Source organism: Hevea brasiliensis, chromosome 1, assembly GCF_030052815.1.
Source record: "Hevea brasiliensis isolate MT/VB/25A 57/8 chromosome 1, ASM3005281v1, whole genome shotgun sequence".
Taxonomy (NCBI): domain Eukaryota; kingdom Viridiplantae; phylum Streptophyta; class Magnoliopsida; order Malpighiales; family Euphorbiaceae; genus Hevea; species Hevea brasiliensis.
Genome location: NC_079493.1, coordinates 10,095,806 through 10,107,517, shown reverse-complemented (window position 1 = coordinate 10,107,517; position 11,712 = coordinate 10,095,806). Strand labels below are relative to the sequence as shown.

Below are 11,712 nucleotides of genomic sequence, written 5' to 3'. Positions count from 1 at the left end.
ATACCTTAACAAATTTAGGAGGCAACTTATTCAAAAATTACAGGTAATTTTTTTTTTTTTTCAATTCTTACGTTTAAATTTCTGTTGGGCTATTTCGCCCTTCAAGTTTTCATATTGCTTTTAAATTTCTGCTGAGCTATGTCGCTCTTTCAATTCTTGCATTTAAATTTCTGTCGGGCTATGTCGCCCTTCAAATTTTCATATTGCTTTTAAATTTCTGTTGAGCTATGACACTCTTTCAATTCCTGCGTTTAAATTTCTATCGGGCTATGTCGCCCTTCAAATTTTCATATTGCTTTTAAATTTCTGTTGAGCTATGACACTCTTTCAATTCGTGCGTTTAAATTTCTGTCGGGCTACGTCGCCCTTCAAATTTTCATATTGCTTTTAAATTTCTGTTGAGCTATGTCGCTCTTTCAATTCCTGCGTTTAAATTTCTGTCAGGCTACGTCGCCCTTCAAATTCTCATATTGTTTTTAAATTTCTGTTTCTATTGAGCTATGTTGTTCTTCTAATTCTTGTTTTTTTTTTTGTTGTTTTTTTTTAAATTTGTGATAAGCTGTGTCACTCTTTAAATTTTCTGTTTTCCAATTTCGCTGAGCCAGGTCACTTTTGAAAATTTTCACTTTTAAATATCTGGGAGCTATGTTGCTCTTTAAATTTCCTACATTTAAGTTTCTGTTGAGCTCAAGTTGTTCATTTATTTCTTCCCTTTTGTCCAAAATATGAGACTATACTTTCTCATGTTTCCTGTTCTGAGAAAAGTAGAAAATTCTTTTACTTTTTGGACTTTAGTGTCCATAACTTTGCATCGTACTTTAAATTTCTCTTACTTAGCTTGTTTCTTCTCCATTTTAAATTTTTTTTCTTTGTCTTTTAATTTGCTTATTTTGCCTTTTGATTTCTCCCGTCCAAAATATATGTCTTTTTGTCCTTACATGTTTCCTGTCTTGAGGAAACTAGAAATTACTTTTCTTCTTTCCTCTAACAGAAAACATGTAAAGAGGGACAGCTGTAAATACTATATTTTGTCCGAATCTAAAATAAATTTTTTTATAAAAAGAAGAAAAAAACTCTGTTGGGTCTTAATTTTAGCCTTTAAGTTTGAGATATTCTCCCATTTTAATTTTTAGGGGGAAGTAGAAGAGGATAAAAATTAATTAAAATAGGAATTAATTAAGGATCAATTAATTTTGTTAATTTTCTAAGCTACCTAGGTCTCTGTAGAGAAAACTGCTCTTCTCCCTTTGACTGACTCTTTAAAAAACCCAAACCACTATTTAAGAAGAAAACAACGATCCTCTTTGGACACTGACTCTCCATATAAAACTCACGCTATCTGCTCTCTCTGGAGGAAGAGATCAGCACTTGTTCTCACAGAAAAAAAAAAAAAAAAATACTCCCTATTTTAGTTTCAGACCCATTTCAGCTTCAGGTTGAAACCAATGGCTCACCTGTTCTTCTTCACCAATATCAGTGTTTATTCTGCTCCAGATCAGCTCCTTCAAAAGCCATCCATTCCATTTGTTTCTACCTCAACCCCCGCAGATCTATAGTTATTCATTAAGAAGATACTTGTTAGATTTGATTGTTGACTTCATAAGTGGATTCATTTTTTTTCGGTGCCATTGCATCTATTACTTCTCCGGTACATTCTTTTTGCGATTTGTTAATTGAAGACTACGAGACTATGAATTCATTTTTGTTTTTTATAGTAATCATTGATTATTAATCAAGCATATTGGTAATGGGTAGGGAGGATTGATACTATGTGGTTGTTTATGATTGTTTAGTTTTATTGTTTTGTGTATAGACTGAATGATAATGAGGGAAGGTTTGGAATGAATTGAAACAGAGGTTGGGTTGTTTGCTAAATTTGAATTTTTAGAATTGGATTATATGGTTTGATTGTTAATTCTTGATGGATGGGGCTTTGAAAATAAATAGATATAGCTGTTGGCTACATGACAAGGATTTAGTTGATTTTTTTTGTTTTTAATGTGGTCAGTATTTGTTGATGTTAAAACCCACAGATTATGTTTGATGTTTCCTACTTATATTACTAAAATAATAAAGGTTCTTGTTTTCGGGGATACTCGGTTGAAACTTTTATTTTATGCTAATTTTTGTAAATGGTGTTGCATTAGATCCTACTTATGACGAGGTGGTGATTTAAGCCAGAAAATTATGAGAATAAAATTTTTATATAGTAGAATTATCAACATCAGTGTGGGCATTCTAAATGCATTCTTGGGTATTTGGGAATACTTTCTTAAGTATGGTTTCTTCATGTATTAAGTGTCCTGTTTATTATTGAAAAAGTCTAAGATTGTGAGTTGGAATTCTTGCTAATTGAATTAGTTGCATGATCCTACCTAATTGCGGCCGAAGTTCACTGAATGTTATTAGCATTTGGCTCATCACAAGTGAAATCTTAGTGATAAAACCCAAGTTCATGCATCTTGTTAATATTTTAGTATTAGTAAATAAAGCTTAAATATAAATTTTAATTCCTAAGCCCTTTTTATATAATGATGCCACGTGTTTCGAGGATGGATGTTTAAATAGACGAGTAGATATTAAAATTTATTGGAAGGCCCAAATCATTTTGATTGTAAAATAAATAAAATATTATAAATAAATGAATTAATTAAAATATTTAGGATTTGATGATAATCTCATCACAACCCTTATTAATTAAAATATATAATAATCTTGAGGTCTAATGATAATTCCATTTTATATCTCACAAGGAAAGGCAATTAAATAATTAATTAAAATTGTTTCAGAACTAATGATAATTGCATCTTAGACTTTATGCTTTAAAACTTAAAGTTTGGTTAAGATTTAATGATAATTTCATCTTAAATCCTACAAACTTGAAATAAAGTATATAAAATCTTTCAAGGTTTAGTGATAATTAAATCTTATAAATCAGATAAAAATCAAGATTTTGGAGTTTAATGATAATTCCATCTTAAGCTCTATAAATCAAATAAAACTAAAATAATTGAAGATTTAGTGATAATTTCATCTTAAATCCTTAAATTAAAAAATAATAAAATCCTTGGAGTTTAATGATTATTTCATCTTAAACTCTATAATTGAGTATAATTAAAATAATTAAGTTTTTTTGGGATTTAATGATAATTTAATCTTAAGCCCTACAAATTAAAAGTTCTTTGGAGATTTAATGATAATTTCATCTTAATTCCTATAAACTAAAATTAATATTATTTTTTAGTTTAATGATAATTTCATCTTAAGCTCTATAAATCAAATAAAATAATAAAACCTTTGAAAAATTTAATGATAATTTCATCTTAAATCTTGTAAAATAAAATAAAATAAAGATCATGGGTTCGATGATAATTGCATCTCAAACCTAAAGAAATAATAATTAATGGTTTGTTGGGTGTAATGATAATTTCGTCTTATACCCAATAAAATAAATAATTAGATTAATTTTTCTTAAACTATTCTATACGTGTTCAACTCATAATTTGCATTTGTATATAATTAGGCGCAACACACACATAATACCTTCAGTTATTTGGACACCGATGATGGGATCAATAATGGAGAGTTAAAAGTTTTCACAATTTATTGGAATCCCTAGGAATTAAAATGACACTTTTCTTGGTATTAAAGTTTTAATCAAGGAAAGAGAGGAAATTAATAAAATGTTAAATAGACATCACTTGTATCACATCTATGTTTGACTCATTTTTTATATTTAATAAAATAACTGAAACTTTTTAAAATAAAACTAAAATTCAATTTCTTAAAAATAATTGGCTTCTATTTTTTAAATAATGAGATTTTAAAAAAAATAAAAATTAAAAATCTTAAAACCAAAACCTATTTTAAAATCCATTTTCAATTTCAAACATATTTTAATTTTCAAGTTAATTTCCAAATATTTTAATTTATAAGTCAATTTTCTCAACAAATTTAATTTTGAAAGCTCAATTTAATTTTTCAAACGAAATTTAATTTTCAAATCAAATTTAATTTTCAAATAAAATTTCATTAGATTATTCGTCAAATTTAGAAGCCTCTTTAAAATAAAAAGTTTTCAAAAAATAAAAAATAAAACAAAAATCAAATGGAGTCAAAATTCACTTTTAGGATCGCTTCACTTACTTTTGTATTTGACTTACCCTAATAGTGAGATATTTAAGTGTTTCTACATTTTTATTTTCGATCAAATGCAAGGAACCAATATTACAAATTAAGCTCCATTTCAAATTATTGACATTAATTCATTTGAGCACATCCTTAAATCCATCTACCCTTTTGGGACAATGTGGGATGCTTAACACCTTCCCCATACGTATAAGAACCCCGAACCTTAAATCTCCGGAATAGTAGTAGATCATTTTCTTTAAAACAAAAGTTTTGAAAATATAATAAAAGGTTTTCTCTATTTTTCCCGCAAAAATTAGAGTGGCGACTCCTCACCTTTCCACTTCAGTGTCAATTTCCTGGCAACCGCAAAATACGTTGCAACACTTCCCAGTAAAATTCTTTTGTCTCCTTCGATACAGCCTTCCAATTGACATCCTCAGTGTCGAACCATTGCTTAAAGGTGCTTGTAATCATGCGAGTGATTGTAGATCCACCCAATAAGCTGAACATATAGAACAAAATATTTTTAGTAAAGATACATTTGTATTACATAACCTTGATAAACTAATTAAAATATAATTATTTAACTCACTTGCCATCACAAAGTTGTAACCGTTGTCGCCCTAAAGAATCAATCTCCACTTTAGAGGATGGAAGAGAATCCTGTGAGTTAAGAACTATAGACTCATGTAATGACCCTGGTGCATCTTCCATGCCATCCACAGGTGCAGCCTCTTGGCTAACCACTAGTGCATTGAACTGCACCAACGGCTGTGACTGAGGTGTCAAAGGCTCGCCTCCTTCAGATGGCACAGGTGTTCCCATGTTAACATCACGAGAAGCACCTGCTCTGTGTCTGCTCCTAACCATACTTGTAAATTAAATAAACATGGTAAGAAAAGTTAATTTGTAATAAAATTTATTCTATTTGTACCAAATATCTAGCAAAACCTCCCTTAAAAATTGGACGTTCCCAAAATTTCAACAATACAACCTGTAAATAATAATAATAATAATAATAATAATAATAATAATAATAATAATAATAATGCCATCTTGACTTACACATTTATTATACACATCTCCTTCTCACAAATAATTTATAAAGTTAAATTGTAAAATAATAGAAATCAATAATATGATAATATCACAATCATTACTTTAAAGTTAAATTATATATTGCTTTTGAAATTTAGATCATTATCCATTATAATACAATTTATTTACTATCATCTTCACTATCATCATCATATTCAAGAAGTTCTTCTTCATTGCTTTTCATTGTATAATTTAGATCTGCCTCGTCCAATAGTTCCTCTTCTTCAACAGTTTTAAGCTCTAGTGGTTCACTACTTGAATCATCTAATGGTCCAATCTTTTGCTCTTCTACTTCTATATCAATTTGTAACACTTCTACTACCTCATCTTGAAATGCTTGGTCTGTTATTTGCTCCGTTACATTTGTCTGAGGCATGATGATAACAGATCTAGGCTTCACTTTGCCTATGGTATACCAATCAGTTTTGTCTCATCTCAAGCTAGGATACGAGATATAAACCACTTGTTCAGCTTGTGAAGCAAGTGTGAATGGTTCATATTTATTTAATCTTTTCTTGTGATTGCTATCCACTAAGTTATAGTGTTTGTGAACCTTAATACCAACATCCGAAGTTCGATCAAACCATTCACACTTGAAGAGAATAGTTCTCTTTATTGGTAATGCAGGGTACTCAAGTTGAACTACCTCTTTCAAGATACCATAGTAGTTATTGGAGTTGTCACCATATATTAAACTCCTAATGCAAACTCAGCTATTCATTGTGGATCGATTAACACCATGACTATTTGTGTGAAATCTATAACCATTTATGAAATACACAGGATGTGATTTCAAACTTCTAAATGGTCCTTCTGTTAAATCCTTAATGAATTTATTATTAATGTTTAAATGCCTTGCTTGATAAGTTAAAGAGAATTGAAATCCTTATTATTATGTATTATATTATTTGAAGATTGATAATGAAATGAGTTAAATAAATTGATACTTATATAACCTTTAAACCAATTCGCAAATCTTTTTTATAGTGCTTCATCAACTTCTGCATCACTAATATTATGTGACGTCTGTCACAATTCAGTTAGGAACAAACTACATATACAATTAAATTGGACGATTCTTAGAGGGAAAGGAAAATTCATAATGACTTTTAGAAATTTAACTTAAATTTTGGGTAGTTAATAAACTTGCTTCACATACGTGTTAATTTCAGGGCAATTTAGTAGGACATATATTTGGACAGTTTTATATTCATCATCAGCCACCATCCTCATTTTTATTGTACAATACGATCGATCGAGATACTTGAAAATTAATAAATTTCCTTTGATATCAACATCACCATCATCATTACGGGGCACTTGTCAATCCTGTGCTATCACATGAGGTTTAAAGTAATGCACACCAAAATTGGTTGCTTCTTCAACTAAGTACGCATTACATATTGAACCTTTTACTTTTGCTTTGTTCTTTATATTTTGCTTCAGGTGGCAGAGAAATCTAAAAATTAAAAAAAATTATAGGCAAATGGCTTACAAAAAGTTTACGATACATTTCATAACATTTAAAGAAAAATAAGAAGTATTTATTACCTTTCAAAATGATACATCCATCGATATTGTACTAGGCCTGCAATTTTTACTTCATATGGCAAGTGGATTGGAAGATAGTCCATTGAGTCAAAAAAGGTAGAAGGAAATATGCGTTCTAATTTGCAAATAATAATGGGAATTTCTGCTTCCAGACGCTCCATATCTTAAACCTTAATATTTGTAAAAGTAAGATGTTTGAAAAATAAGCTTAACTCGGTTAATTCTTGCCAAACTGTATTCGGAAGGAGCTCATGAAATGCAATGGGTATAACCTCTGCATAAATACATGACAATCATGGCTCTTCATGCCAAAAAGCTTGCACTTCTGCATATCAACACACCTTTCTAGGTTGGACAAATACCCATATGGAAACTTAAGGTTTTTTACCCATTTACATATAACATGCCTCTGCTGTTTATCAAGAACATAGCAAGCCTTAGGATATTTACCCATTTGCACATTTCTCTCTAATTCTTTTCTACGATATAAATGTGCCATATCTTCCCTAAATTTTGCATTATCCTTTGTTTTCCCTTCTATATTCATCGTGTTGAAAGTATTTTCAAAGATATTTTTCTTGATGTCCATGAAATCTAAGTTATTTCGAATGAGAATGAAAGACCGATATGGTAAATTCCAAAAATATGCTCTTTTTCTACCAACCTGTGTTTCTGGTTATGACAGAATTGACTGCTTCACCATCAATGTCTGTTACTCTCCTTAACCCCAAATCCTTTATCTGCAAAAAAATGTCTTCACTGCTTAGAATTGGAGACTCAAATATGCAAGCTTTTCCTTTAAGGAAATTTACCTTGTTCTATCTAAATAGATGGTTATATGAAAGAAACTTACAGTGATTGTCAAACCAACTAATTTTCTCTCCATGACTGAGTGAAAATGCATCTGAATGATCCATACAGTAGGGGCACGCTAATCTCCCTGCGATGCTCCACCCAGGCAACTTTGAATAAGTAGGGAAATCACTAACTGTCCACATTAGAGCAGCTCTCATTTGAAAATTCTGCTTCTTAGATACATCATATGTCTACACACCCACTTCCCATAACTGAATTAGTTCAGCAATTGATGGCTGTAAATAAAAATCTAACTGTTCCTCGGGATTTTGTGGTCCAGGTATTATTATCAATAAAAATAAATAAGGCTCCTTCATACATGTACCAGGAGGCAAGTTGTAGGGTGTAATTAGTATTGGCCAACATGAATACTACTGTCCTGACTGTCCAAAGGGTTGAAACCCATCAGTACATAATCCCAACCTAACATTTTGACTTTCAGCTGCAAACGGTGTATGGGTACGGTTAAAGTGCTTCCATGCCTCAGAATTAGATGGATGACACATGACATCATCTTCCATGTTATGCTCATTATGCCACAGTATGTGTGCAGCTGTTGCATCAGAAGCATATAGTCTTTAAAGTCTTGGTGTCAAAGGAAAATAATAAATTCTCTGACATACTACTTTTGCCTTCTCTAACCCACTTCGAAACTTATATCTTGCTTGCCCACAAAATTTACATTCTGTTAAACTACTATTTCCCCCCAATAAATCATGCAACCAAGCTTGCAGTAGTCAATTTTCTCAATAGGTAGACCTAACCCATGTATAAGCTTCTTTGTCTTGTAAAAACTATCAGCAAACTTATTATCATCCGGTAATAATTCCCCAATGAAATTCACAACTGCATCGTAGTATTTCTCAAACAAATGATGCTCCAACTTAATATTCAACATCCAAGTTATAGGTGACAATTGTGAATGCCTGTCACAACCAAGCCACAATTCCTCTTTAGCTTCATTTAGCATGTCATAAAATTTGTGCTTCTAAATTAGGCGTTCTTCCATATTCTCAAATTCAATATCCAGAGACGGATCTTCTGAAGCCATATTTTGAAATTGGGGACTAGTAACATCATACACCATATATATCTGAAAAACGAGAGATATGATTGCATATTAAAAAAATAAAGAAATAAATGAAGAACTCTTTGCCAAGTTATTCAAGGAAAAAAAAATGAAGAGCTCAATTTTGAAAATTAATTAACAGAAAAATTTTTGAAAAAGTATTATTTTAGTATCTGTTGAAAAAAAAATGTAGTTTGAAAAAAAATATTTATTGTAGAATTATTAGAATTTTATAGTTTTTTTAACAATTATTATTTTAGAGTTATTGTGACTTAAACATGTTAATTAAGGAGTATTAAAAATTAATTTAGAATTAAATAATTAACATATTTTAATTATAAGGACTTCAAAATAATTAAATAATATTTTTAAATTATTTTTTAATAATATTTAAAATAGTACTATTTCAAAGTAAGTTTTTAGCTTCTCTATCACAATCCCAATGTAACCTTAATATTGTAAGCCAAAACATGGGCGTCATTGTTAAATAAATGGGCATTCAATATGAGGTGTGTGTGTGTATGTATACTGGTGACTTCAACAGACATTCATCAAATTTACAACTCTTCCCTACTCTCAATCCAAACAACTGATAACCCACTAATCATTTCAGCATTTGCTTTGTCTTAGTGTATATATATATATATATATAAAACAATTTAGCTGGTTAATTATTCCAGATCATGCCCATCTAAGACCTTATTAATTCGTGCAGTTGTACATGAAATATATATATATATATATGTGAAGTTTGAAGGCAAAATATGGACTTACGCCTAAAATCTTCAGGCCAAATATAAGATAGAATAGGATGTCAGTTCCTATTTTATTTGATATGTTAATCTTGTTTTTACTTCTATATGAAAAATCTGTATTATTCCATAATCCCAAGCCCAATAATGTTGACCTGGAACTTTAAAATCCTAACCCAAACTCAATAGTATTAAAAACCCAGGACAAATTTTATTAGCCATTGAAGTGTCCATTGCATTCATCTTCTGGTGAATCAAACAACGCAAAGTTGGCTTCAGGTCATCAAATGTCAAATATTACCAAAGCAGTAAGACGTCACATAAGGTATTTATTTTTATTCTTATAGACACGTAAGATGGAATGGAAGCAAGATTTCTCTATGATAGTTTAGAGAGATAAGCAATACAAGTGTAGTCTATGTGACTTGCTATAGAGACCTTGGATAGGTGTCATTGGGTAGCCTAATAGAGGCAGGCAAAGCCTAATACTTACTATGTAGCTAGTAACTCCTTGTTGCCTTTTTTGGACCAGGAAAAATAACTGGACCAAGCAAAGCCTAATTTTTCAATATCTTTGCCTCAAGTTCTTAGCTCTTTGTAAAGGGTTGATATTTTGCTTCATTTTACTCAATTTACAGGATATATGAGATGTATAGTTGGTCAGAATATAAATAAAAAAGGAATTGGGTATTAGAAAAAAAAAATCCACATGTAACAACCTCAATAGAATTTATCTAAAATTTAGCATCAAAATTCATCTTTAGTTGAGTCTTTAATAATGTAATCACAAGGTTCTTCCAGAATGGATATAGATGGGATCATTCCATTAATTAAAGGATCCCTGGTTGGCACTATTGTTAATTAGCAACTGTTCACTACAAACAGCAACAAAGCAAAGTATTATTTGTTGCATATTTCTTTCCTAAATAAGACAAACTAAAAGAAATATAAACAAGATTCAAAGAAACCTCTGTTTTGGTTATTAATAGATTCAAAGGCACACCTAGGCAAAATTTTATTCTATGCATGGGGTAAATTGGTAATCAAGGTGGAAAAACCAAGTCCCCAGACAACAAATTAAAAATGATCAAAACAAGTTATGAGTTTGAAGCTGAGCTTTACGTATGCCTGCTCAAAACAAAAGTTTCAAGAGATCCTAATATTTATAGGAAGGGCATATATGTTATGCATTAAGTCATTAACCATCGATAGAAAGTACCTGCAAAACCAGAACTGTATTCCAAATCCCAGCCATAATCCCTAGTGTTTCAATATAAACATAAAGTGAAGAAAAGAATTTCAAAAAGTTTCAAACAATTTCCTCTTCTGTATGCATGAATCATGATGTTGAAACATCAATATAATAAGAATTACCCCCCTATAAAAATAAAACCCTATTTAGTTAAAAGCTAACTGCATTTACCAACAAATAGGAAACTCAATTATGCAAATGCCAATGAATCCAAGTAAAATACAAGCATGGTGAACAGTATAAATGCCATAAACAACCAAAAACAAACACAAATGCCCAATTTCAGTAGGTAGTTACTAATTAAAATGGAAGAAATAATCAACCCTAAACCTAAGGTCGTGAAGGACAACAAAACTCAAATGATAACAGCACAACGATTTTGAGAGACAATAATGCAAGAGAATAGCAGTAGTAGTACCAATAATTTGAGAGGTAAGCTTCGTGGACTACAACAACAGCACAACGATCTCGATGAGACTCATAGTCGCCCCATGGCTGCAGCAAGCATCGAAGGCGAGAGAGAAAATGAGGAATCATTCACCACCAGAGATAGAGGATGGGGAATCGTTCACCACCGGAGAGCCAGGACAGGGAATCAATACCAAAGCCAAAGAATCCAAAAGGCTGAGACGGAAATAATCGTGGGGCAGCAGTGAATTAGGCAGAGATTGAAATTTTGAGGTTCATTAAAAAACTAGCCGAGGAAGTCATAAGAAAAACTAATTTTTCACTAATTTTTTATTTTTATTAGCTTTTAAAAATAAACTATTGTAAAAAAAATTAACAATTTAAATTCTTAATTTTTTAATATTATGTTTATAATTTTAAATAGTTAATATAGACCTGTTTAGGAGACGATTTAGAATTAAAATTAGACCGAATCAAATTAAAATTAGAGCTGCATCTGAATTGGTTCAAATCAAAATCAAAATCGATAATCAAAATTAATAAAAAAAAATGGCTTTGAATCAGTTTGGAACCAACCAGTTTGATTTCTTGCTAAA

At 30.6% G+C, this 11,712-nt stretch overlaps 1 protein-coding gene across 6 annotated transcripts; it reads right to left on the bottom strand.

Annotated features, from left to right (window-relative positions):
• Window positions 1-4,195: 4,195 nt before the first annotated feature.
• Window positions 4,196-11,449, bottom strand: LOC110651033 (uncharacterized). 6 transcript variants are annotated; one of them, XM_058143945.1, is made up of 5 exons: window positions 11,127-11,449; window positions 7,634-8,728; window positions 7,445-7,520; window positions 4,724-5,002; window positions 4,196-4,633 (listed from the first exon to the last, which is right to left on the bottom strand). In XM_058143945.1, the coding sequence occupies exons 4-5, from the start codon at window positions 4,999-5,001 to the stop codon at window positions 4,480-4,482; spliced, it is 432 nt and encodes a 143-aa protein (XP_057999928.1). In that variant the 5' UTR covers window position 5,002; window positions 7,445-7,520; window positions 7,634-8,728; window positions 11,127-11,449; the 3' UTR covers window positions 4,196-4,479. The 6 variants fall into 6 exon arrangements, with proteins under 6 accessions (XP_057999928.1, XP_057999925.1, XP_057999917.1 ...); XM_058143942.1 differs by having other exon boundaries at window positions 7,445-8,728; XM_058143934.1 differs by having other exon boundaries at window positions 4,724-8,728.
• Window positions 11,450-11,712: the final 263 nt, after the last annotated feature.